The sequence below is a fragment of the Falco naumanni genome, chromosome 2 (genome assembly GCF_017639655.2).
Source record: "Falco naumanni isolate bFalNau1 chromosome 2, bFalNau1.pat, whole genome shotgun sequence".
NCBI lineage: Eukaryota > Metazoa > Chordata > Aves > Falconiformes > Falconidae > Falco > Falco naumanni.
Window position 1 is genome coordinate 17197084 of NC_054055.1, and position 26562 is coordinate 17223645.

At 38.9% G+C, this 26562-nt stretch overlaps 1 protein-coding gene across 5 annotated transcripts in view; it reads left to right on the plus strand.

Moving 5' to 3' along the window:
* Positions 1 to 26562, plus strand: part of ATP8A2 (ATPase phospholipid transporting 8A2) — a 347387-nt gene that overhangs the window by 188313 nt on the left and 132512 nt on the right. For all 5 annotated transcript variants that reach the window (XR_005826448.1, XM_040584302.1, XM_040584303.1 and 2 more), the window contains 2 exons: positions 5182 to 5365; positions 9610 to 9720. Coding sequence is in view for 4 of the 5 variants with exons in the window: in XM_040584302.1 (XP_040440236.1) it covers positions 5182 to 5365; positions 9610 to 9720 (295 nt within the window). In the remaining variant the exon portion in view is untranslated. The remainder of the gene's footprint in view (positions 1 to 5181; positions 5366 to 9609; positions 9721 to 26562) is intronic.

The window sequence follows — 26562 nt, forward strand, 5'->3', positions numbered from 1 at the left end:
TACTTATCTTGTTCTTTATTAATTATATCTTTTTATTTACAATTGGTAGTCTTGGTTCTCCAGAATAACTTTCTCTTCATTGGGTCCTTTGGACTTCAATGCAATAAATAAACCTAGTAATTTTCTGATATACCGCATTTTTATTTCGTATCTGTGGTTTATGTCTATATGCTTTGAAGCATCTGCAATGCTGCAGCTGTAGTTTAAGGGCCTGTGAGAAAAGTGTTATTTACAGTTGCCATCAGTTGCTCTCATACATCTGTAACTGTGCAATAAATACAGATATGGATAGGGACAGAATTAACTGTTTCTCAGTTCCTGCTGATAATATCTTGTGGAGTATAGCTGCCCTATGTCACGGGACTGGTTGTGCTGATCGCGTCCCTCTAGTCTCATTTGTGACTGTATCCATCTTGATATATTATTTTATATATATATTGATTATATATATAAAATTATGTAGATGGAGTCTGGGAATAAGAGGAATAGTTGCATTGCAAGATTGCAAAAAGTGTGTGGTAAAGGACTTGACTGATTTAAATCAGTTGAATTACCTAAAAATTTGATGGTAAAACTCTTGCATTGCTTGCTTAAAATGCTTTGCTTCTACTTACTTTTGAGATTTAAAAAATTTTTGCTATTAAAATGGGTTTCTAAGTAAAGTGTTAGGTATTTATTTTTGAAAGTATCACCAGTGCACTGTTTTGGGTGGTTTTGCGTAATCTTTCACTGAAAGATGTCAGAGCTGAGACAAATGTGTTAATTGCTCTGGTTGTCCCGTAAGTATTCCTGATGAAAAAAATATAACTGGAAGATCCTCTATTTGTGCTTGAATTCTCTTAAGGTAATAAACTAAGCCAGAGTAAACTTCCCAGCAAAATGCTAAGAAGACTATCTCTAGTTGGAAGGGACCCATAAGGATCATAGAGTCTAGCTCCCTGCTCCTCACAGACTACGTAACACTAAATCGTATGAGTAGAACTTTTCTGAACAGGCAAAATGCTTCTGGTAAGAAGTGTGCCCAGGCTGAAAAAATAAATACAAACTGAAAGTTTAAAGCTATTGGGAGTTTATTTGCAAAAGTCAGTGGGAAGCCACTTACATCGTCCTGTGTGGAAACCAGCTGTGTTACTGCTCTGTCCTGTGTCCTGTACTATTTTTTTCATGAGTTTCCTCTAAGTACAAGAGGGACCTTAAAGTATTTACTGATAGCGACCATATAATACTGCGTTATTTGAAAACTACTTACCCTTATGTTCTACCAGTTACCTTATGGATTTAAGTGATCTGAAAGATAATTAGGTCCACATCTGTCTAAGGGTCCCTGGCTCTGTACTGCATTTCTCTCTCAGCTTCTTTCCAAGGTTATAGTGCTTTGTGCCCTCTTGCTTTGACCCATTCCATTACAGAGGAAGCAATGTGATATTAAGGCATCAGTCATCTCATTCAGGATGGAAACGGCTTTCTCTATTAATCTGTTAAAGGTGCTGATAAGCACTAGACAAGTTTGAGACTGAGAACCTTCCATTTTTATATGTCAGCCTTTACCCTCCCAAGAGCAAGGCCACTGGGAGGAAGTCCCAGAGGTGGTCTGCTGAATGGCTGACACCTAACTTGACGCATCCCTTCCATCAGCCATGAACACTTGTTATTGCACAGCCAAATGCTGAATGCTAAACGCTTCATAAAGGCACAGTCTTGACCCCAGGCTCTCTGCAGACAGAGTAGGTTAAATTCAGATTCTCAAGGAAGCAGTTTGAGCAAAAATCTGAAGAATTGGTCTGCTAGCTATAATTGTGGTATTTGAAACTTGACTTTTTTTATTCCCCCAGGAGTATGTATAAAAGAAGAATCAGTCTAGACTAAATCGATCGTGTTTCTTGTTAAAGATGCTTTTGAGCAGAGTTGATAAAATTAACATGTAAATAAACATTTCCAGTGAACTCTTTGAAGTTGTACTCTAGGAACTTTTTAAAGAAGCATTGCTGTCTGACCAGTGAATGAATATGTGAGTAAGCAGGAGATTTTTATGCAACTCATGTTTTGCTCACATCTTAGTTGTTATTTGGGTGTATATCAAGGCAAGGCTTACATCTTGATGTAACTGCAGTGGTCTCTGCTGTGAAAGCCGGAGTTGTTCCACCAATTGGTAAGTCTCAATAGTTGCCTGTCGCTGCAGAATTTTTCTCTGAAGGAGTTAGTTCTTTCCTTGTGCTTCTTAGTTTGAATTTATTTGTTTTTTAAGGAATCTTTTTGAACTTTGCTGTTCTTCCCCCTCTTGCATGATACCACCGGGGGGAAGCTGCAGGTTAATAGCGTCCTGTGCTATAATCTTCCAGTTATTCATGTAGACAGCCTGTCAAATGTGTAGAAATGGACTGCAGCTCTATCATCTGGCTAAGGGAATTAACATCATCTAATGCAGTGTGCTGATACTGAACAGGTTACAAGGAGCAGAAGAGGTTTGGAGGCTGGGAGAGTGAGCTGGAAGAGGAGGGGAGTAAAACCTCACAACTCAGTAGCCATCCAGTTTGCAACTTCTGTAGTTACTGTGTGCAGCAGAACATGTTCTCTGGAGTTTGGGGCTGTATTTGATGGGGAGGTGTTGAAGAGGATGCTTGTTATAAAGCTTCTGTTTAAATAAACAACTGTAATCAGGTAACACTTTGTGCTGAAATCTGGTCTTAAATTTCATCATCTTAAACCAGGTGCTGAAATATTTTTGGTGATAAAAGTATATATCTAGTGTTTCCTGTAGCTTCTTTAGTGGTACTAGGCATACAGAATTGTTAGTCTTTAATTGGGTGTTATGTAACTGTGGACATAATTAACTTTATTTGGTTAAGTCAGTAAAAGCATAGTCTGTACATTATGTGGTAGTTGATAGATGTGTTTATATTGAGGTGTTCCATTGATTTGAAAAATAATGGGTCATTAATGGCAAAGTCGATTTAAAATCTGAAGCCACACCTACACTGCAGGCACAGAAGTGACTACAAGCTATATTAGCTTGCCTGACTTGGTCGAGCTTGTTAGAGTGCAGTTTAGCTGCAACATCTCTGCCACGTCTGGCTATGTTTGAAATGTCTGTAGACAAGCTGCTAGTTTAAACCACAGAATCAGAATGCTGTTAACAGTCTGTCTTGTTTCATTCCTTTGTTACTTTAAGCATATTTGGAATCAGGAAACTTCTTAGCTATTTCTATTGCCATGTAACTGAAAACTAAATGAACAAGAACTGGACTTCTGAGAGAGGTGTGTGTCTGAGGTGGATGTTAGCAGATACGCACAGTGCTCAGCTGCAGTGAAATAATTGCACGAGGGGACTGCCAAAAGTATATGGTCCTGTGCGCTGGAGGTGCCCCTGGGGCTGGTAATGGAGGTCTGTGCATTTGTCAATCCCATCCCTCCAGAACTGCCTCAGAGTCCCTCAGGAGTCCCCATTTTATGGCTTGAAGTCCTTGTTGACTCCTTGCTCCATGTTATAGTATTTTATTATGTGAGTGGGGGTGGGGTATGTATGAGAGAAGTTAAGATTTGATGCAGACTGTATTGAGCTGCGTTATAATTATGAACTGACACTTTTTGTGCACCACAGGTTGGTTAGTGTGCTGAGGTTTTGTGTTGGTAGTTTAACTGGGCCCCTACAGTGCCAAGTGGTGTTTTCATTGCCAGGTAGTTGAGTGCTTAATAAATCTATCCAATGGCATAAAGTAAATTTTATGGCCCAGTCAACTTTTTCCTGTTTTCAGCTTTCAGGAACAGGACAGCTGCTAGACTTTTCAGGTGGTTTAGTTCACATGTGAATTTTGAGCCCAGCAAATTTTTCTTAAGAACTCTTTCTCCCCCTATTACTTATCAGGTTATTTTAAGAGGTGATCAGCGCTAAACAAAATCAAGGCCATAAAGCAAAATGCTGAACAAGATAACTCTGCTTTTTTTGATCAGCAGTAATCCAGCCAGGTGTATTAAAAGCCTATGTAAGTTGCTCCCACAGGATGTAGACTCTGGAAAAAATGCCATGTAAAAACCCCTCTGTCTCCCCCATTCCCCAGGCTCCCCATTCTTCCCCTGTTTTAACAGTAAAGCGTTTAGATATCAGTTACATTCTTTGTTGAGTGTTATGTGGCTGACTTGAGATGTGGAAAAGTTTTGTCTAAAGCTTTATTTAAGGGAATATAAAATCATTTGAAACTTTAACTAAAACTGATGAGGAAAGGAATTAGGGTTGTTTGTACAGATGGGGTCAGAATGGAAATATTTAATCTACATGTAGGTATTTCCAGAATACCTCATATGATTTTGTAACATGATCCACCTTTTCCATGAAAAAAGGGCATTTTGGGTGTCTTATCCAATTTAGTAAGCTAGTTGAGTATTTTTCCACTTCTCTCTGGCTTAAACTAGTTTAACTCCATTGAATTCCATGAATTTTTGTTTAACTGGAACAAATGTAGAAAGAGAGAAGGATCAGGCTAAAGTAGCTACCTGTAAAATTGATAAGAATATTCAGATGTCATGGAGTCAGCCTTTTGTGTTTTGAATTGGAATTGAGTAACATCATCCGGGAAGTCAGAGTTGCACCAGCACACAAGGCTTACATGAAATCAGGGAGAAGCTTCATTCTTTTTGATGCTGTGTAGTCTGATGATTGGGTAGGTGGCCTGGCAAGTGAGCTGGAGGACAGAATAAGGTAAGCCTGCACAAACCACTGAAAATACCTTGTGATTTACTCTCTGAACGTATTAGTGGTCTTTTTTCTCCTGGATGGAGATGCACTGTTGACAGCGGACAGGGAAACCTGCACCGTTGATCTGTAAACTGTTGTATTTGCATAAGGAAATTCTCTTCTCCAGTGTTCCTAACATAACATCATGTGTGTATACCAAAGTGCATCGGATGGGGCCGGGGTTGGAAAACTAAGCTTTAAAACATTTCATATCTGTTTGGTGTCTTTGGCCTAAAACATGGGCAAGTAGATAAATGTGAAACTATCTTTTTAAAGCTATTTTCTCCTTCTGAAATAGTTTGGCACAGGTTCTGAAGCTTAGTTGTTGAATAAAGAAACATCCCAGCAACTGCCCTTTGATTACTTCTAAATGTAGATTACAGCTGTCCTTTTGGGAAAGTCTCGCATAGCTCAGCATGTGAGAAACTGACACCTTTTTCTCTCCTTTTCAGAGTATCTCCTCTACAGAAGTCTGAAATAGTAGACATGGTCAAGAAACACGTCAATGCCATAACACTTGCCATTGGGGATGGCGCCAATGACGTGGGAATGATCCAGACAGCTCACGTTGGAGTGGGGATCAGTGGCAATGAGGGCATGCAGGCAACCAATTGCTCGGATTATGCTATTGCACAGGTCAGAGGCAAAAAAGAGCAACTGCCATATCCTGTTGTAGGAAATGTACTGTGTGGTCATCAAGTGCTTGATGGTTTCTCCTAGTCTTCAAGCTAGGAGCATCCCTACTTGCTTCCTTTTCAAGACAGCTGTCTAAAATGGATATCTTTGATGGAGTTTTGGGATTTGTTATTATGGCTTTCTGTTCTTTAGGGCAAAGCTGTGCCTCCCCTCAAAGTTTGTTTCCTCCCAACAGCTCTGCAACATTCTGGTTCTTCAGCAAGCAGGAAGAAGCACTGTCTGCAATGCTAATGTTAATATGCTCTTTTAAATGTAACTTGTTTCGGTGCAAGGTTTTTTCTCTTGCTATGAGTAGGCATTGTAACCAGGTGTATAAGAGTCTGGTAATTCTTATTTTGAGGTTTCTCTTCCTCTTTCCTTTACATTTCTTATTCCACAACCACGATGGTATATCCAAGAATTGGTCACAGTTCTAGAGAACTGGCCAGTGTTTTCATTTTAGGTACGTTATTTTGAATGTTCTTTGGGTAAGTGCTCCCGAACTATCTCATCAAATTCAGTACTGATGACTTCATCTAAAGAGGAGAGTAAAAAGCCTTTTTTTTTTTTTTTTTTTCTACTGAAGAAACCAAGGTGTAGAATAAAGACTTAAATGTAAGAAAGGAAGGAGATAATTCAGCTGCTGGACATCCTCTGAATACTTTTTACAGCTAAGGTTCTCTGTGTGTTTGAGACTGATCACAGGGCAAGAACAGGTGGAGCTGACAGGAAGCAGACATGATCCAGTCTGATCTCTGAGCATCAGCTGATGTTCTGTTTTGGTGGGGTATAGCCAGATTTTATCTAGCAAGTGATATAAAGTACTGTAATCTTTTGATAGTTTCAGTAGCAGGTGAGATTTTGAAAAGGCATGGATCATGATGTTGTTTGCACAGATAACTGTTTATTCTGTTAACCCTGCTGTGAAGCAAAGTGGCGGTCTTGCATTGCTGCTCTGTTCTGCAGCCTAATGAAGGGACTTCAGTTTCAGGCTTGAGTAGCTGAGACCTTTCACCAAATTTATCTTGAAACTTTTAGGCTATTTTATCAAGGGCTTATTCTGTCATAAACAGTAGCAAATTCCAAATACATATGATTATAAAAACTGCCATGATCTTAAAGTCTGTGCTATCTTACAATGACTTTCTGGCTTTTAACTTCTGTAGACTGTGTAACTTAATTGAACACTCTTTATCTGAACTTCCTTGGATTGTTTATTACTTCCTTTTTAATAAGCAAGCATAAGCAGTTTGGTCCGCAGAGGGCCTTACACACTTAATTCCTTTTGTGTTAATTGCACTAATGTTAAAACTGCAGAAGTAATTCCATGTTCATGTGTTGCTTCTGCATTAACAAAACCCCCTGTCTTTGGATTTAGTGTTAGAATGTGGAAAGTAACTTGCTCCTGGTTTAAATGCCAGTCAGTTACTGACAATAGCAATGAATCTTCCCAGTACAATATGAAATAAAAGCTGGTCACAACAGCACAGAATTTCAACTTGAAAAATGCTGTGGAACTGTATTTTTTTGTGATTGTGTAGAAGAGCTTTTTGCTGATTAGAAAACATAGTCAATAAATTCCTCTTGTGAAGGAGACCAATAGTGTATGGTCATGTGTGTTTCAAAAGAAGTGTTCAAAAGAAAAACTTGATCTCTGTGGAGTGTATTTCTTTCAGCAAAGACATATAACTCCCATTGAAGTGTTACTGTATGTGCATGCCTTGAAGGCAGAGTTATTTTATATATATATATATACAGACACATACACAGTTATTGAGTAATTTAAGATGGCCACTGTAACGTAGCATCTCATGTTTAAATAGTATTTCAAATACAGTAGTGCCAGAAGTAGTCACTTCTGGAAGAGAAAGTCTCGATATAGGCTTTTTCAGGATTCCAGGGGGAATCAAAGCATAAACCAAATAAAAATAAAAATGCAACTTGTATCTGACTCCACTCCAAATAGCTTCCACAGGTGCAAGAAGCATCTGTTTAAATCATCCTTTTCCCTTGAAATGATATTGCACCAGTGATCCATATTTAGAGAATTCCCAAATCCAATGACCTGTTTAGAGAGACAGTAGTATAATTTAATAACTTTTTTCCTCAGTAAAAGGTTTTATCATCTTAATCCGGAGAGCATCTGGTGTCTAGGGACTGTTACCTTTTCTTAACTAGGGAAACTTCTTTCTTAAACAAATGCTCATGTTTCAGTTTTCTTCTTTGGAAAATTTAGCTTGCATTTTGGATGCATTTTCACTGTCTTTAAGTCCTGTCCATCTCATCCTCTCATGGCATCACCTCATTGTTTAGTCAAGATGGAGGGTATCTTTCTAAAAGATAATCTCTGTATAAAAAAGTTATGCTAGGGTTGGTACCTAGATGACTGAAAACTTATGGAAACTGTTTTGTAGGTAGGCCAGCCAGATGGTCATGCTGTTCCCTTCTGATTTAAAACCCCATAAATACAGTACTGTCCAAACAAAGGCAGTGTCTTAATAGAGCCTTATACCTGTAGTTGCCCAAGTACGCCAGTCACTGTGCGTTTGCGTCATTTCAGTGACCAGCATCAAACCAAATTTAATTCCTTGCCACATCTTAAATGGGACTCTTCACCAGTGTGAACAGACTCAGAACTGTTATCTAGGTTACTGGTATCTTCTTTGCTCTGCTACACCACTCATTTTCTTGAGAGTACAGTCAAGAGAGCAATTAATGGTAGGATTTTTTTCCATGTGTTGAGCTCCAGAGAAGGCTACCTCTGAGATGGTCACTTGTTAGGCTCAGCAGAGAGAAAATTTTTTAGGATGTATCTAACTATTCTCTACAAGAGTTGTTTGGGGTGACTTGTCAGGGTGCAAGTTTCCCATAGCTGCTGCTGTCTTCTGTTAATTAATTTTGATGAGGACAGTTGCAGCTGTGCTGCATATTAACAGAGGCATTAGGTGTCAAGTAGGTCAACTACTCCCTTGTGAGCGTCCCACTTTCAGCCCTGACTCAAGTTGGGCAGAGACTGAACCATGACGCTTGGTTCACTTTTTTCTCTCCTTTCTTGCTGGTATATCCTAACAAATTGGAGTTGCTGATGCATGGGGGAGAGGCTGTTCTTAAGGAATTATTGCTCAGTGATTTTTGTGCTGGAAATCATGGGAACAGAGCTATCTCGTGACAGTCTGAATTCATTATTGTAGCTTTCAGTTTCAGGTAAGTTTTGGTTGAAATAAATGATCTAGAATCTAAATTTAGGAGGTCAAGCTTTTCACATAGAGTCATTTCCTGGAAAAGGAAACAAAGCAAATGATGGTCCCACTTCAGTGTCTAAGAACCCTTCAGGTACATATGCTGCATGGTAAATGTAGTCACCAGTTTGAGCTGTCTATAACTGGACAAAAGGGGAGTGCTACAGGTCATAAAAAATTTCACTGACAAATTCAAGACTGGAAAATTACGCATTTCCTAGGCTGCATTGTGAGACTGCTTCTGTAAAAGTCCATATTCAAAACCGTTGCATTGAGAAGCTGAGTTTGAGCCGTATCTGTGGTTCAAACTATCATTAAAAGGTATCTGTTTTTACAAGATTTGTCTGCTTGCCATTTTTGGCAAATGCTGCTTCTTTCTTTACATGGTATTTTAGGTGATTTTTCTAACACAAGATTGCATACATTATGTGGGCTGAAAATTTTAATGTAAGTATTCATACTGTATGAAACACTCAATGCTTATCTATTTTTCCATTTATGTTCCTTCCTTGTGCGTTTTATTTCAGCTCAAGACAATTCAATTAACCAGTCTAACACAGAGAAAGGAGATTACAAACATTGTAGGCCCTCTAACACAGGAATCTTCTTTGACCATGAAATTAATATGAGTTCACATCTATGTTCAATCCATAAGGCTGTATCACGTTAACCTTGCCTGACTTTGCCATCAGGCTAATAATACTAATTGAAGACTTCTTGCTGTTTAAAGCCAATGAAGACCACTTAAACATTGAGTTTTGCTACAAAAAAAGGTGTTTCCTTTAAATATTTTAAGTGGTGTTTTTAGCGTGTATGCTCTGCTAAGCTATGTAAATACTACACTTGAAGAATAGTTTTCATACCTGATTTGAGGGAGTTTTTTTGGAGGTCAGGGGTTTATTTTAACCAGTTGTGGGTTTTTTAACAGTTGTTCATATATGTAAAAACTTGTTTTCTCTCTTTCAGTTTTCCTACTTGGAGAAGCTGTTGTTGGTCCATGGAGCTTGGAGTTATAATAGAGTTACCAAGTGCATACTATATTGCTTCTACAAGAATGTGGTTTTGTATATTATTGAGGTAAGAGTAACTAAATTGATGTGTCTTCCTGGTACTTGCTCTTCAAACCATCTTGTACAAAAAGTAAAACTCATCCAAATGGATTGAACTAAAAGGACTGATGTTTTTTTCAGTGTTTAAGAACTTGTTTTCCTTTCTCAGATTAAGTTAGTTCACCTGACTCTGTTAATGTTTGCAAAAGGAAAACTGAAAGTTTCAGTACAGTGAAGCCTTGGATATGAGATGTCAGGGACAAAGTTCATTTAATCTGTGTAAATGTTCTTACTGAAAGTTTATTTGTATTCATGGAAACATTTCAGTTAGAGCTTATATTTATAAAACTTGAGAGTGGGGCTAAATTTAAATGAAAAGTTCATTTAATAGAATTGGGAGGAACTCTATAGGCAAATAATAAACTAGGCAAAAATTATACCTGTTGCTTCCAAATGATAAAGATCATAGCTGGAGCTGAAATCAGTTTGCCTTGCTTTTTGGAAAAAAGGGCATAATTTTGCCCCACAATGCCAGTGAAATTCTAAAATTAATCAGGTTCTTTGATTTAATAGTAATTAACATGTTACTGTTCTAAAAAATTACTTATCTGAAGATGGCAAGTACTAAAACTGGATTTTTAAGAGGACTGAATACTGTTATGAACATTAATACGTGGCATTTCAGCCTGCATAGATAGGGGTGTAGTTCTTGTGCTTCAGGATATGGTTTTGAATTTAAGAAGGATCAGGAAAGAATGTTTATCATGTGCGTAGTTAGAAACACGAGGAACTTGAACTCAATGGATTGGTCACTTGAGTAGTGCATGGTCACTTGGTACAGCAATTCCGTGTTAGTCGGTTTTATTTATGCATGCCTATCTGTATATATTAGGTTTTCTATTTCTTTCTACAATTAAGCAGACATGAATGAGGTTAATAGGTAAGAAAATTAGAACATTTATAATTAGGCAGCTAGTTATATCAATTAAAGGAGGTAGTGGGTAAGTAATATTTTACTGTTCAGTGAATCGTGTCACGGTCAGTGTGGGTATACCTGACTCCCTCAGGGTATGATCATCTTTTATGCATGATGTTAGGCTGTGAGAGAACAAATATTTTCCACTAATTTGCTCCATTTTTCCTCTGCTATTTTTGAATTAGTGGTTGGCTGTTATAATTTTCAACACAGATTGGTCTGTTTACTGTAAGTTACACATTACTGTCAATATAATGGCAGTGTTTATCTGTGGTGGGTGAGAGCAGTATGGTTGACTGACATACAGTATGCTAGACTTATGAAATATTACAAGGAGCTGATTTATTTTCTAAATTTTAAGTATCCACATCTTGATTGTGTTCCAGTTCTTTAACTAGATTATCTGCCAAACCTAAATCCATGTTCTTGTGATTTCACAGGTGTGTTTTGTCCTAGTGTAGAAGCCATCTTCACAGCTTTGTGATTAATTTAGTACACTGGGAATCATGGAATCTTTTCAGCTGGAGGGGACCTTAAAGATCATCTAGTTGTGACCCCCTTGCCGTGGGGCTTAGATAATTAAGATTTGGTTCATATTTTACTTTCTGAAATAGTCCTTAATTTGACTTGGGCTGATCATAACTCATGTTTTTAGTAAGGGTTGTTAAGTGTTCTTGGAGATGACAATAATATTCATTACTGTGCAAAAGAAATAGAAAAATTTTTTAAAAGAATTTTTCTAGAGGGTTTCTTAATAAGCATGGGAATTGCTGGGGTTTTCCCTGAACTGTTTAGAAAATGCGTAACAGTTTCATGATTGCCTCCTAGGATTCTTTTCTCCACCTGAAAATTAGTTTTTAAAGTCCTGCTTCTCATCCATTGTAGCAGTGTGTGTCTTTGCTTCATTTACTGTAGTCTGACAGGTAAAATTAAGTCCTGCATCAAATGTTGTATAGCTAAATTATGCCTTCCCATGCGAGCTGCTGTGGAAGGGGTTGAAGACAGGTGAAGGCCTCTGGGACCTCCAGCCTGAGGTAGCTTTAATCATCTTACTGTAAGGAGGAGTTTTATTAGCCAGAGATATCACTATACGATACATAAAATGCAAGTTTGCTCTGAGAATGTGAGGTCAGTTGTTCCCTTCAGTGTATTGGTTTTTGTTCAGTTCTTCCTGCATACCGTACTGAGGCAAATGAGCTTTTGTGTCTCCTGATGTCCACATCAGGGTGGGCACAGTGAGTTCCATCTAACACCTGAGCGCTGAAAAAAATGTGTAATGAGCTTCAGCCCTGTGCCTTGGTTACCCCTCTGTGCTTACGCAGCCTAGGAGTTGGGAGCAAGCTTAAGGGAGGTAAAGTGACACAATGTGTCTTGTAGACCTGCAGCAATGGTAGGAGCTCAATTTGATTTTAGTTCCCCTGGTGAGTTAGCCTTACTAGTGACCTTGAGGAATTTCCCCTCCAAAACTGCATAAAATTAGCCAAATTGCCGAGAAACCAAAAAGACACCAATTTTGGTATCCTAGAGATGCACAAGGAGAGAGAGATGTCTCAAATTCCCTTAACTTTGCACAAAGAAAGCTGAGTTGTTTTGTGTTCCTGCTGTGAGGCTCGAGAGCGCCAGTCAGTTTGTGGTATGGAGTGATGTTTGTGAAAGAGAAGCTCCATGAGGGAATAAATCCTTCAACTTGAGGGAATGGTAGCTGAGTGCCCAGCACTCCAGCACTGTTGTTTGTGCATATGGTATGTTCCTGATTGTTTCCCAATGCTCTGGACAAGTTTAATATTTACCTGTATTTCTTGCTTGGATGTGTGGTATATGGGGAATATCCTTTTAGCATCGTAATGAAATAGGGATTTGAACTTGAACTACTTTCTAAGTTAATCTTCTAAAGGATTGTACTGAGTAAATATTTATAGAGTTGAATCAAAAAGCACATCAGTGAATGTGACTGTTGGTTATACCTTTTTGTTGCTATATCTGCTTTATGTCAATGAAGCTTTAACACCTGAGGAATAACTCTAGTTAGTTTTATGTAAATAAATTTTGCAGCAGTGAAGCACTGGGGCTTATCATGACTTTCATTCCTTGATACTTTCCAAACATCAGAACGAAATAAGAGACGGTCATGCTTAGCACACAAAACGTCTGGACACAACTTTCAGAGACTTACATTAAGATTAAACTTCAGTTAGTTAATCAATGATAAATGCTTGAGGAGAACATATTTCTGTCTCCTTTCGTAGGATCCCAACATTGGTATGTTAAACACCCAAATACACATAGAAGTTCTTCCTGATAACAAACACTGTTATACTGGGAGGATCCAAACTGTGGCATCTCTGAAACTTAGATTTCATCAGCTTTGATTCAGTTTCTGGGTGAAGTAGTAGTTAAAATCTAGAATTTGGGATTTGATGGGAAGTATCCTCAGGTGACTGGCATCATGGGCTTTACTCCTAAGAGTTGCTGCTAGCTTAAGGCTGGTGCTTACTTTCCTGCAACGACTGATTCTTTGTGGAGGGACAGGGGCCTGAGAGACTGTTTTCAGCTGCTTTGACCATGACTAAAATGTGCGCCAGTATTGGGACAATTTAATGCAGCTAGAGAGCTGATATAACAGAAAGCAGGCCTTGTAGTCTAGTGATTGCAGGGGAAATGGAGACAAGTGTGTTTCCCTTCTGCCTTGATTATAACTTCCTAGTGTTTTTAAGAGGTGAATTTTAAGTCATCGAAGTGATAAAGGTTATTGAAGTCTGAGAAGATTTTGGTTTGGCTTAACAGCTGGAAACTCGATGTTGCTGTCCTTTCTCTGACCTGATCTCTTTTTCCTTTTTCATTTCTTCATTGCTGTCCTCCTGCCGTTCTCTTAATTTCCCCCCTTGATTTTTGAAAATACAGGATTCGGTGAAATAGAAATCAAAAGCAGAAAAAGAAGCAGGTTCTGGAAATTCAAGTCCTTCCGCTGTGGTTCTTAGACATGAATCTTGAGCCCTTGCATATGACTGCTGCCAAGGTTTTTCAGGGTATAAAGCTGGGGTTCCCTCCCTTATGGCCTCACTTGCTGGCAGAGGGGGCAGAATCAAACCGTTCCATCCACAGAGCTGGCTGGTAGATAAATTGCTGCTGCTTCCCCATTCCAGACTGTGCTGGGTCTGTCCTAACAGTGGCAAGGGATTCCACATAAAAAGCTACTAAGATGTCTTCAGGGATGACATAGAAATATCAAGCCCCTCTTTGGTGTCCATTCCTGTATTTCCTGTGTCTGGCTGCAGTCTCAGTGTGCATTAAAGCTGTTACTGAGGAAAGCCAATCATTCAGCATCATCCTGGAGCAGAAGGTCAGTGACAGGTATTTGGCTTTTAAAGATTTGACAGACAAATTCCTGGGCATCATTACAGAGCACCATGTCCTTCAATTATTTATGTAGCTGGCTTTAAACTGAGTAGTGAAACAAAAGATCTGTTTCACATCTGTTGAGCAGATATATTTCACTGGAGATGGTATGAAGTTGTCCTAATGACATCAGAACTTTGAAATATAGCTGATTTCAAATGTAAAAGAATATAGGAATGTTGCTTTGATGGCATGCTTGGAGAAGTAGAAACACAGCAAGATCAAAGGTGATATCAGAAATATCAGGTAAGAGTTCAAGGCATTTGGGAATGGTCCTGTGGAAACAGTAGCACGGAAGATAGCTTTCAGGCCAACACAGTATGCAGGAAGAATGTGCTCAATACTTTTGCTGGAGCATGTTTTTCTGAAATGTGCTTGCTATGAAGTGCTTTTGTGTTATGTATTGCAGAACGGGGGTGGGGGTAAGAAACAGATAGTCCCTGTCCGGTCAAGGTCTGGCAGTGTAGGGCCATGACAGAGAAATGAATGACAATTGGGAAGGGGAGAGTATAGTGTGCATATCCTGATGCTGCGTTATTTTCTTTTCTGCCTTAAGAATCGTGATAAGCTGTAAGCCCAAACTGGAAAGCTGTTTCTTTGTGGAGGCTGAGAGGGAGGTCTTATATGTGAGTAGTGTTAAACAAACAGCATAAATGTACTAAACAACAAAACACCAGGATCATAGTTTCTCTTTTAGAGCTGAATTTTCGAGTCTTAAAAGCTCTGAGTAAACACAATGCCTAGATAAACATGCTTTTAAGTGGTGATTTTGTGAGTCCAGCAAGGTCTGGCAATGAGAGCTGTGAAGTGCTCCACACACTTTAAGTGGTCACCACTTCAGACTAGCCGACAGCACAAGCTGTGAAAGCACAGTGAAACGTTACTGCATGAGACCTTTCATTTGTTTTTCTCATTTTCATGCTTTCCTGTCAAATACAACAGCTATTTTTTAAAATATGGAAAGCAGGCATGGGAATTTTAGCCCTCTTACCCCCAAATGTCATGCAGAATTGAGTGTATTTGATATGATACTAAAAAATATACAGCTCTAACGCTTCTGTGTGCTGATCTCTGATTTATGTGATCTGACTTTTACCTACATCCTTGTGCTTTCTGTTTCCAATTGACTTTTCATCTCTGAGGGCACAGCCAGGCAATAGAAAACCTTAAGCATGGGGATTTTTACAGTGAGTTGAGGACTGAAGTGCAATAACTGTTGTCATAAAAAGCAACTTCGTTGATAGATATGAGCAATATTTTCCCCCAGTGTTAAAAAAATAAGAATATGTGGTTGTAAAATTCTCTTAGTGAGGATAATGGCAATACAGGCAGCTAGCTGTCATGCTTATGTATTCAAATTATTCAGTTGCTTGTTCAATTATTTCAAATGCATTTAATAGTAGGCATTTAATAGGTGTTACTTCTGTGTGTGTATACTAGGTGTGGTAAGCTTATAACAATACTTTATCATGATGAAACAAAGTAGGAATTTTTGTGTGACTTCCGTTTTATGTAATTTGGAAATCTGGTTTTGAACTTTCAGAGATTCATGCATATCCTGAATAAGTAACTTTATCTCTGTGGACAGGTGCTTTCAGGTAGGCAAAGGTAGAGTTTGGTGTTCTTAAGGTTGGTATCACATGTAAATTTAAGTGCCTGAGAGAAACTTATGTGGTATCCATGCAGATGGCCTTTATAGATGCTTGGGGTCATGGAGGGGGGTATGGGAGTAGCAGAGGTGCTACAGGACGTGCCAAAGACCTTCACCTCTCTGGAGTAGCAGTGGCGTTACTAAGAGATCTGTGTTGAGGTAACTAAATCCTGTTGAGAAAGTGAAGGATATTTTTTTCTTGTTCGTCTGATTTTGAAATGTGTGAATAAAACCTTAGATAGGGTAATGTTAATCAATCCAAAAAAGTGCAGAATATTTATGGAAATGATACTACAGAACTTGCAGACCTGGAAAGCACAGTAATGGACACAGTGTGAAGAGCAAAGCATGTGAGACTCGGCTCTGTTTCTTGGTAATTTTTGGAAAAACAGGTCTTACATGTGTGCATATTTTTCTCTTGCACTGTTTCTTATCAGCTGCTTACACAGGCTTAACATGCACAAGTAGAAGACCTAGGGCAGCACAGATGTTATCCTGTTCCGCCCACCAAAAAAGCTAATCGTAGGCTCCAATTCAAGAAAACGTTTTTTAGTAGCAATAATTATAGAAAACAGATCCTGCAAATAGCCTGCCAAACTTCTTGGAATATCATAAATATAGTTGGCCAACCTAATTCAAAATTGTCCATATTGTGCTTTGCTTTTTGTTCTTAGAATTAAGGTATATTTTTTCTTGACTGATTTACAGTGCCTAGTTTATATTGCTACTACTGACAATTTATTCCGTATTTCAACCCCCCTGTTGTCTGAAGAAATTCAGAATTGCATATAGGCTGGTCTCACCCACTTTAATCCATGATTGACTTCTTGGTTTTTTGGATTTGTAATTGCATATGTTAATCCCAAGAGTTTCCGAGGAATGAGTCATGAAGATAAATCCATGCTAATTTTCTTTTCAGTTTGTACTGCTATGCACTGCACAGGGAATCATTAGAGAGCAGTCCATCTTCCCTGAAAACCGAATTGATTAAACTATAAAACAGCTGGTTTTGAATTTATTTCCAACCATTCTAAGAAGTGATGGGATGAGTACCAGCATTGTTCTGACTTTTTAAGAACACTGCCCTCATTACACCCTACAACCAACACAGCTTGCAATTTTTCAACATTCCAAATATTACAGGTGATAAATTCTTTGGCATGGTCTAAGAATCTCTAGGTGAAACACCTAGTTGACTACTTCAAGAAGAGATCTACTGTGATGTTTTATTGGGCAGGTATGTTCAGCGTGCCTGGATCTGGTTTTTGTGTATATTTACATACATAAGGGGTGTATGACACGTACAGTGACATTTTTCTCTGTAACGTATGTGCTTAGTTTGGCATGAAAAATCTTTTTTTCGTACATGGAGGGCTTGCAACAAAGGAATAATAATGTTGCTCTGTAAATTTGAGGCTGTTAAATGTGGAACATTAGCCATCTCTTGAGCCGTGTGTTTATCAAAGCCAGAATTCCATCATCAGTAAATGTTTCTTCAGTTTAATTGTCTTCAATGAAAATGCAAGTTGATGTTTAGAAGGGAGATAACCTAATGTGAGGAAGCTTTTAAGAGGGAACTTAAACCTCTCTTATGAAAGTTAGGAAAAATCAAACCTAGGGGGTTTTTCATCAAAGAAAACCAGCTTTGAAATTCAGGAGTTCATCGTTCTTAATTTCAACCCCATTTTCTTTCCAAACAATAAAAGTGTTCATATCAAATATAATTCTTCCTATGGCTTTGACTATTAACTTGAAAAACATCGAGTATTCTGGCTCAAAAATATTGGATAATCTGTTGTTTGAATAAAAATGAAGGGGAACAGATCCTACTGTTACATAGGCCATGTTCAGTGCACATGATGTCGCTTGTGGGTACAGAGAAGGCCAAATCACATTTTTATCAGTGTTGGAGTGCAAACAAACCTTATCAGGGAATAGCTTGTGCTTAGCACATGCTGAGTATAGCAGTATGTGCTACACTGAAGGTGGTGATCTTTAGAGCACTTTTTCAAAATCCAACACCATATATATGTAGACACGTGTATGGCAATACAGCTCTTGACAAATACATCCTTTGGGCGGCCTGTGCTGGTTTTCTTTCTATCTGGCTTATACCCCTATAAATAGACTCTCTTTAGTGGAGATATTCCTGATATATAGTACTTCAGTTATTCCCATATAAGTATTGTATGTATGAAGAAGGATTTTTTTATCTGTTTTGTTTCTTACTAGACAGAAGCCATGGAGTGGCATGTTGAAGATGTGAGGGCTGCTGCTTTTTCACCTGTACCTCATTGCTCTAGTGTAGATGGCTGTTTTCAAAATGCATTTCTACAGCAATTTACTAACTTTGGGGAATGGTAGTACAGATACTTACAAATGAGGCTACGTTTTGCTTTAGAGGACTTGGAGATAGACCCCGCTGGCCCCAGTGACTGCTGGCAAATAGGAATAATGAGTTTAACTCTCTGGTTTAGAAGCTTTGAGACACTTGTGTTAAAATGGCTCTGTAAGTTTGCATGTTCTGTAACTTAATGCAACTTGAAAGATCTTAGTCTTACAGGGGAGAGAAAAGCACAATTACCTTTACTCAATTAGCTATACCTGCTGCAGTTAAACTCAGGTGTTAACCTAATGTTTAAAAACACTGCTTAGCCCAGGAGCGAGGAGAGGTTTGTGCTTCTTTTTGCAGAGCTCTCAGTAAAGCGTTTTTAGGTATTGCCAGGGAGTTTGGAAGTGTTGCAGACAAGGTGTAGTATTGATTCACAAGTCATGCTGTTGTGCAATTTCACAAAATCCTTTTTCTTATTTAATTCCAAAGTACTGTGAAATTTAACTTTGAGCCCACTTCTGGAAATATGTGGTGGCTTGCCTGTGAGCTGGCCCACTGAAGTCACAGAATAGTAATTGCATTTTCTACTTTCCTATTAGTTCTTTGGAATAAAATGGGTTTATTTGTTCCAAGCCATGTGCTAGGATATAGTTTGGTGTGTGCTTGTGGACAAAAAGTGTGCTAGTTTGGGTGGGCTGCGTTTCACTTGTCTAAACTGCATAGAAGTCTGCCTGGCTGCCAGCTGCTTGCCCAGCAGTAAGGTCAGGCTGTATGGCTTGATGTTTTTTGGACATTACTAATTTGATCTTAACACTGAAACATTTTGTTTCAGTGTTCAGATTCATCATCTTGAAGCATTTTATGATTTTATGACTTCTGTCTCTTCATGCTGAGGAAGCGGAGCCAAAAAGTATCCTTATTTCAATAATAAGGTGTCCTTACCTGAGCTCCTGCCCAACAGCAGTCTCGTCATCAACTTGCCTTTCATGTTCTTAAGGGTGTTTCTTCGGCATGTTTGGAGGCACTGCTGAAGTATGTTTGTAATAGCCACATTTTGTGGTGTGTCCTTTAGTACAGATGCATCCAGCTGATGAGTCCGTAATTATCTTACTCCTGCTTCACAGACAACTACAAAAATCTTCTGAACGGTAGCTCAGAAATGCAGTGTTACCAGATCTTTTGAATATAAAATTCATTTCTTTCCACTGTCTGCTTTGTCAGCTGAGCTGGTCCTGATTGTTTTGACACATTTTGTATGTCCTGTATGTTTGGGGTTTTTAGGATCATGACCCAGAGAAGCTATGGCAGAGCCCAAATTTAACTGAATACAGACTCCATTTTAAATGCTGCTAGGAAATAATTTTGCTATCTGACGTGGATGAGCACTAATGATAAAAATGTCTATCCAGTTTCGCTAATTAACCACTAGAGATTGTTTTATTTTGGGATTCATAAAAGGCATCTGTAACCTAGTTTAAGTGTACATACAGGATTTAAAATAAAATGTATATTACATTTGTGGGAAAAAAAAATATCTAGAATATAGGTTTGGAGCTTTTGCCAGAGTTCAAGATCTTGAATCAAATATTTTTTTAGCACAGCAGGGTCAGAGGTAATAAATGCACCATATTCTCCATGATCTGTCCATTCCTCAAATCTGGGGCAGCATATGTGTTAATTTCAAATGTGCTTTTACAGCCACCTCTGCTGTAAAACCACTTCAGTGGTTTGACTGTATTTGATCCAAGGAATATGTGCCCTGTGGCTGAGGACAGGAGAAAAGGAGTTCTGACTCTGTGCCCCTGAGAGGCTCCCTTCTTGTGTGGGAGCTCTCAATCCCTTAATTTGACCCAGCATTAGGATGTGTTGGACTGTGTGATAGCACATAGCAAGTGTAATAGCTTTAAGTAACCTGTCCAAAACAGGTTATTTTTTTTTCCCCTCTATATTGAGATGCTGAGCATGGTGCAGATAGCTATGACTGTTATAAGCTTTCAGTTATTTATATGCTCTAGAGTATGTCATTACATTTTATATTTCCTTGCTATGTTCAACAAAATAATTTAGAATGCACTGAAATGCACTAGAAACAGCAAATCACGCTATCTAGTGGTAGTACTGTCTGAGTTATACAGTCTGTTTTTCTGAAAAGATGTAAAAGAGTCAGTTGCAGCTTTTTCCCCCAGATATTCTATTGCCATACCATAATGTTTCCCATTAGTTCTCCTCTTCTTTGCTACTTAGAACCTGATATTCTTTTCTTGAATCGTTGCAATTTGAATATAAACCGCTCTGAAGTAAAGGCATCCTAGACCAGTGTTTTTGAGTATTTCTGAACCATGTTTGACAGTTCTCTGTAACTGGGCCTGCATCAGACAGGGGAGAGGAGGTTCAGGGACAATGCTTAAAAGCTGAAACCACCGTAATCTTAACACGTGTTGAATAAAAAGTCAGTATTCATGGGCTTAAGCTAAAACCCTGGAGCTACACCCCAAAAGGAACAGGGGCCTATTCTATGGAAACACAAGAACTGAGTGGTCCTAATGCATGTTTGTGTGTGTTACAATATGGTTCTGCTCCATCAAGACAAAGACATGGATAACCACTGATGACTTCATGCTGTCAGAAAGAGTGGAGGAGGTCAAAACTTGGTCTGCCAGCTTTTAAATGTGACAAAGTTATTTTGCTTTCTTTCTTCTCGGTGGATTTCTTTGCATTCATGCAAAAGCAATTAAGGATTTGGAAAACGAGAAGATGGAATATATTAGCCTGAGCTGTATCTAAGGTCTGCAGGGATTCAGTGAAAGTATATATATTTTTGTGTAAACTGTATAAATGCTATGTGTGTAAGAGAAGAAATTTAATACTGTGTATTCTCATCCAAAACCAAATAATGATATCTTTATTAGTCAACGACAGTGGAGATAGATGTTTATTAATGTTAGCTGACTAAAAATACGTAGATGGCTTGGTAGCTGCAGAAGTGTAAACTGCCAGTAACTAGTAACACCTGAACCTTTCACGTTATTTGTGATGATGGTTCCTGTCAAGTTCAATTTTGATAGTAAAGTGAGTCTCCCTTTTGGGTTTACTAACAGTATCTGACCTTTTGTGCCTTTTGTTGCCAAGGAGTGACAGGTGTCTGGAGCAGCTAAGCAGTATGACAGTCAGCCTGTGCTTTGTGTCAGCTGGCATTCATTAGTGTTAAAAAAGACATGTGGTTTTGTACTACTCAGGATAGCGATAGACTTTTGAGTTGCTTTACTTACCCCTATTTTTTTTTTATTATTATTTACTGTTGGGATTGAATGTAAGTAAATGAAATTCAGCAAGCTTCAAGATGTGACTTCCACAGTGGCGGTATTAATCCTTGTTAGTCATTTTTAGTGGCACCACACCATGTGGTGGTGGTGGGTCCAGCAGCTTTTTGCGCTGGGAGCTTTGTGCAGTGCTTGCTTTCAAGGTGCTGCTTGCCCTAGAAAGTCCAAGTCCCTCCAATGGTGTCATGCTTGTTGCTTTACCCATCCCTGGGCTGTGCTTTCACCATCGCCTGAATCAGCAATTGGGCTGTGCTTTACTCCAATGTAAATGCATACTGCCATTAAAAAGGGCCACGTGATCTTCATTTCTCCCTAGGAGTGTGTTCTTTTTCCTTCTTCCTTGCCAAGGCATTAGTGTTTGCACAGCTGCAGGAGGAGCTCCTTAAGGTTAGAGTTCAGCCAGATCACATTCCTGATGTACACAGGAGTGATTGGATGAGAGGTAGGACCAGCTCTTCTGATAGCAGTGTAGACATTTATCAGGTTTAAGTGTACATGTTATTTTAGTAAGCTCAGGTGGACAGTCTTCTTGTGCATCTGCAGAAAAGACAAAATTTTGGTGGTAGAGCCAGGTGAAGGGCCTGAATTGGTGTTCATGATATCCCTAGTAATCTCATGTCATTAACTGCTTGGGGACTTATCAACCAATTTTTTCTTTTTTGGGGCTGTCTGGGTATCTGTTACTCAAAGACATCCCAAACATAGGGCTGGGGAAGAGGGAAGGAAGTTGAGAAGTAGTAGTTGATCCCAAAGGCACATCTGAACAAAGCCCCCTTTCCCTGTGTCCGTCATGTGTTGTTCATATGCACAAAGAAACTATGATTTCTCAAAAACTGAGAATACATTGGAGACCAAATTTTAACAGAATATATGCACAATTACTGGATTTTTATGGTGTGTGATTTGTGGTATATTGGGGGGAGGGGGTGGATTGTGAAGAATGTGTGTTAGGCCATCTGGGCAGCAAGGAGGAGTTGGCTTGTGCTTAAATACGAAGTATTCCTGCAATGGAGGAGTGATAAAATGATAGCAGAGAAAGTCCTGGCCAGACTGCTTTTCTGGAAGCAGTTACTACTATTTTTCAAGCAGTTTTTAATTTATGTTGAGTTCAAGTAAGAAGGTGGGAGCAGTAAATCTAGGGGAAGAAGCAGGAATATGTTACCCAAAACCAGGATAGTGCTTCAGGGGATGCAAGATCTGAGAATTACCATTCTCTTCCAGTTGCCTGATATTAGTGAGAAAGCATTCTAGGGAAGGCATGAGAGAAAATCCAGAACACTTTAAAATATGGATTAGGATTGGAAATCGATGTGTTCGGTTTTTGACTATATAAAAAGTTATAAGTAAGCTTGGCGTGCTCTCCGTTCTTGGCCTTGGTGGTCTGTGAAGGATGTCTGTCAAGGCCAGGGCTTGTAAAGCCCGCGTTAATTGGAGGGGGAGGTGGCATTTGGATAGGTGTAAAGCCTCCCCTTTATACCTTGCATCTCTCCCTGAGGAGGTCTGTTGTCTCTTTTAACAATTAAATCATTACCTTGTTTGCATTTTTAAAAGGGTAACACATAAAATAATGTAACTTTTAGCATGCTGATTTTGATGCTTAAATGTATTGCTGGTACCTACGTGGTTTCTAGTGAATGATGGTTCTGTGGTGTGCTTTTGCTTACTGTCAGGATAGCTGTGCTCAGCGAGAACTAACCGTTTATGAGCATGAAGGTGTACCTGTCTAGAAGGTTGATTCATTTTTTTTTTAATATACTTTTTTTTCCCCACCCCAGTCTGACTTCCCTATAGAGGAGGTTGTTGGATCAGTAAATGATGGTCTCCTGAGAGCTCTGCTCTTGAGAAACTCACCACTATTCCTCTGGTCATTGCCTGTCACTCTTAATGGAGCTGACTGCACTGTAATCTGCATGTTGGTGACTGACCAGGGTTTCTTGGGTGGTTTTTTTTTCGATTGTGCTGATAGTCTGTCTCCCTACTTACTTCACTGGTGCATCAGTGGGGAAATCATGCTCATGAGAAGCTTTCAATGCTCCATTTAACCATGCTGGTACTCACTTGAGGTGAATCACTGAAATCATTATTCCATTCTTATGAAGAAGCAAATCTACAGGCTTTTATTGCAGCCCCAAAGCAACAGTAAATGATAGAAATGCTGGATATGATAAACTCCTCTTGGGGTTGTGCTCAGGCACTTAGTTGAATTTCTCATTTGCAAGGCAAGTTGCTGCTGAATATACTTTTATAATATAAAATCTAGCAATACTCTCACATTAAAAATAATGAAGATAGATGAAACGTTAATTATAATGTTTCTCCATTTGGAGTATGGCTGGAAGCGACTCTGGTGGGCCGGAAATGTTTGTTCTTTTCTGTCTCAAGTAATTGCTATGTAATTCTAGCAAATGGGGAGAAACAGACCTTTACCTGCCAGGCTTTAGTTATAACCCCCCCCCCCCCCCCCCCCCCCCCCCCCCCCCCCCCCCCCCCCCCCGCATCGGTCACAGTAAATTCTTGCAGTGAGTATGCATCTTGTTCCAAAAAAGCAATTTTGGTAGGTTACTGCCTGCTTAATGGTATGTGAAGGATAATACCCTAAAAAAGCCCACCCTAAACCAAAAGGCTTTTGTATTGCATTTAAATAGTTCCTGCTTCTATTACAAATATGAAGTTCTCCTGGCCTTGTCTTGTGGAGTTAGATACTGAGAAGAATCTTTTGAGGTGTCATTGTAAAAATAAAAATTAAAAAGTACTATCGACTCTTGTCAGCACTTCTGGAGCTGGTGTAAATTTTGAGGGTTGGCTACTTCCTCCACTGGGTGCCTGAGTCCTGCGGCAGGGTCACCTTTTGGAAGACATGGGCACATTCAAGCCAGCACTGTTACGTGTTTGGCTCCTGTACTGGGAGCTGCAATACCCCACTGAGAATAGTCCTCCTTAAGTCTTTTTCCTTCAAATCCCTGCTTAGACAGCAAAATACAGAATCCCTTTTTATTCCATGGCTCTGCCTCACCACTGAATCTTCCAGCTTCGAAAAATAGTAGCAGAAGAAAAAGTAATTTTTTATATGCTGTTGAAACTATGTTGACATCACATGGGTGTGTTAGAAAACCTGTCGTGGTTGCATTTGAGCTTTGATATCAGTAAGGGGAGTTGTAATGCATTTACTTACAGGTTTTCGTGTTCAATTAATTTGGTTTGATTGTAGCAATAGACAAAAAAATATCTAACTGATCATTTTTATCAGCAGAAAACCATTCAGTTTAGAAAGTGAAATCATCTGTTTACATTGCAACTTTCTGTTTGAATATGTTCCCCAAAATCTTTCATTATCTGGTTTTGCCAAACTGCTGTAGGAAGTTGCATCTCTGAAAGATAATTTGGGTTAATACCAGCATTGTTCAAGTGCTCTCTGCTGCATCACCTGAGACTAACTGCAACTAAATCAGAGAAGAATTAGAGGCTTTAAGGGGTTTTCCTAGAAATGCACGTTCTACAGTATTTTGAGGGGTTTATTTCCTTCCAGTCATGAAAGGCTTCCATCTAAATTGAATGTGCATGTTTGCTTATGCACCACCTGGAGGGGTCTTACTTGACCATTCATATTGTTTACTGTCTGCTGTAAAGCAAAAAGGGTACCTTCGTAAGAGTTGTTAGTCACAGCTGTTCCACTATGTTGAGGAAGAGGAGTAAGGGGGGAAAAAAAAAAGGGATAAAAATTGTAGTACCAAAATGGAAACACACTTCCAGTTTTCTTTATAGTATTTCAAACAGCTGGAAGTCCACCGCAGTTCCATCTGAGAATTAATAGCTTAACATATTCTACTAATGATAGTGAGTTTCAGCTATTTCCCGAGAAGCATTTTGAACTGACTGACTTGGATACGCATGTCCCTTTGTATCCTTGATGTATTTCTCAAAAAGAAGCTATTCCTGTGGTTGCATTACTCTTGCCTAAACTTGTTTCCCCAACTGTTTTGAAATCCCCATTGTATGTACAGCAGGAGGCTATATAGTTGCAGTGTGTCAAACTTGGTAATTCCCATATCCCTCATTTTTAAAAGATACTAGTTTCTAATGAAAAGGTAAAAGGAGTAGAGTAGAACAAGGGGCATTGCAATTAACATTTTCAGAATCTGAATTTGTGGTGGCTGTTTCCCAAATTCTGAAACAATGATTTAATTATTTACTGGACTTTGATATGAATAAAATCTTCTGAAATAGTATCTATAGCCTTATGAAAATAATCTGATGGAGCAAATCAATTGCCTTTGTGGTATGAGTGTAAATGTTCTCACCTGGTGCTGCTGAAAAGAAAGGGTAAAAAAATTAAACTATCTCACAGTTTAATTTTTCCCTAGACTGACAGCTTCTCTTGCAGCAACAAATCATTTGTGGTCACTTCTCCAATGTATTTATATCTGCTTTATGTAGTAATATAAAATTTAAGGTAAACTACTGTTACTTGTAAAAGGGCAACAACAACATGAAGATATAGTGCATTTTAATTTTTTCTAGGAAATATGCATGCAAGTGAGATGACATTGCATTAATGTTGGAAGGAAAAAAATCTATTGAAAGGCCATCTTGTTGGTATACGCAAGAACCACCTGCCCTCAGAACTGGTTGTTTTTTGTAATCACTCTTAAACTTTACTTGAGAGCTGCCCCTAAGAAAATCTACAGTCTGTAGAACTGACGCTTGGAAGGCAGAATTTACAGGGAGGTTGTTTATGTAATTATTTTCTACCCCGATTTCCACCTTTGTTATTCAGGTTTCCTTTCCTTGGCTCATTCATCTTTGAGCATGACTGAGAAGACAGAGCTCTCCTATGGGGTCAGTAAGGCTGGGAGTAGCATTGTATTTGCTGCTATGAAATAGTAAATCTGAACTGGATTCAAATCATCTCGTTCCCATGGCCCGCTTAAGTATGAAGTGTGGAATCTCCCTGTCCTTTTAAAAAAGATTGGCCTTGCATTGATTCATATTTAAATAAAATAGTTTAAGCACCTTCTTCAGTGTTAGCGTGGGTGCCTTCTTGCTGCCCAGGGTAAATGAAGTGGACTGAGGCTCTCTACCAATTGTCAAGTGTTCAGGAGTGTCACTGGCAAACATTAACAGCCCAGCGTCTACGCTGGCTCTTGTCTAAACAAAATGGGTTGGGCTAAGGTAACTTAACTAAATACCATCTGTTT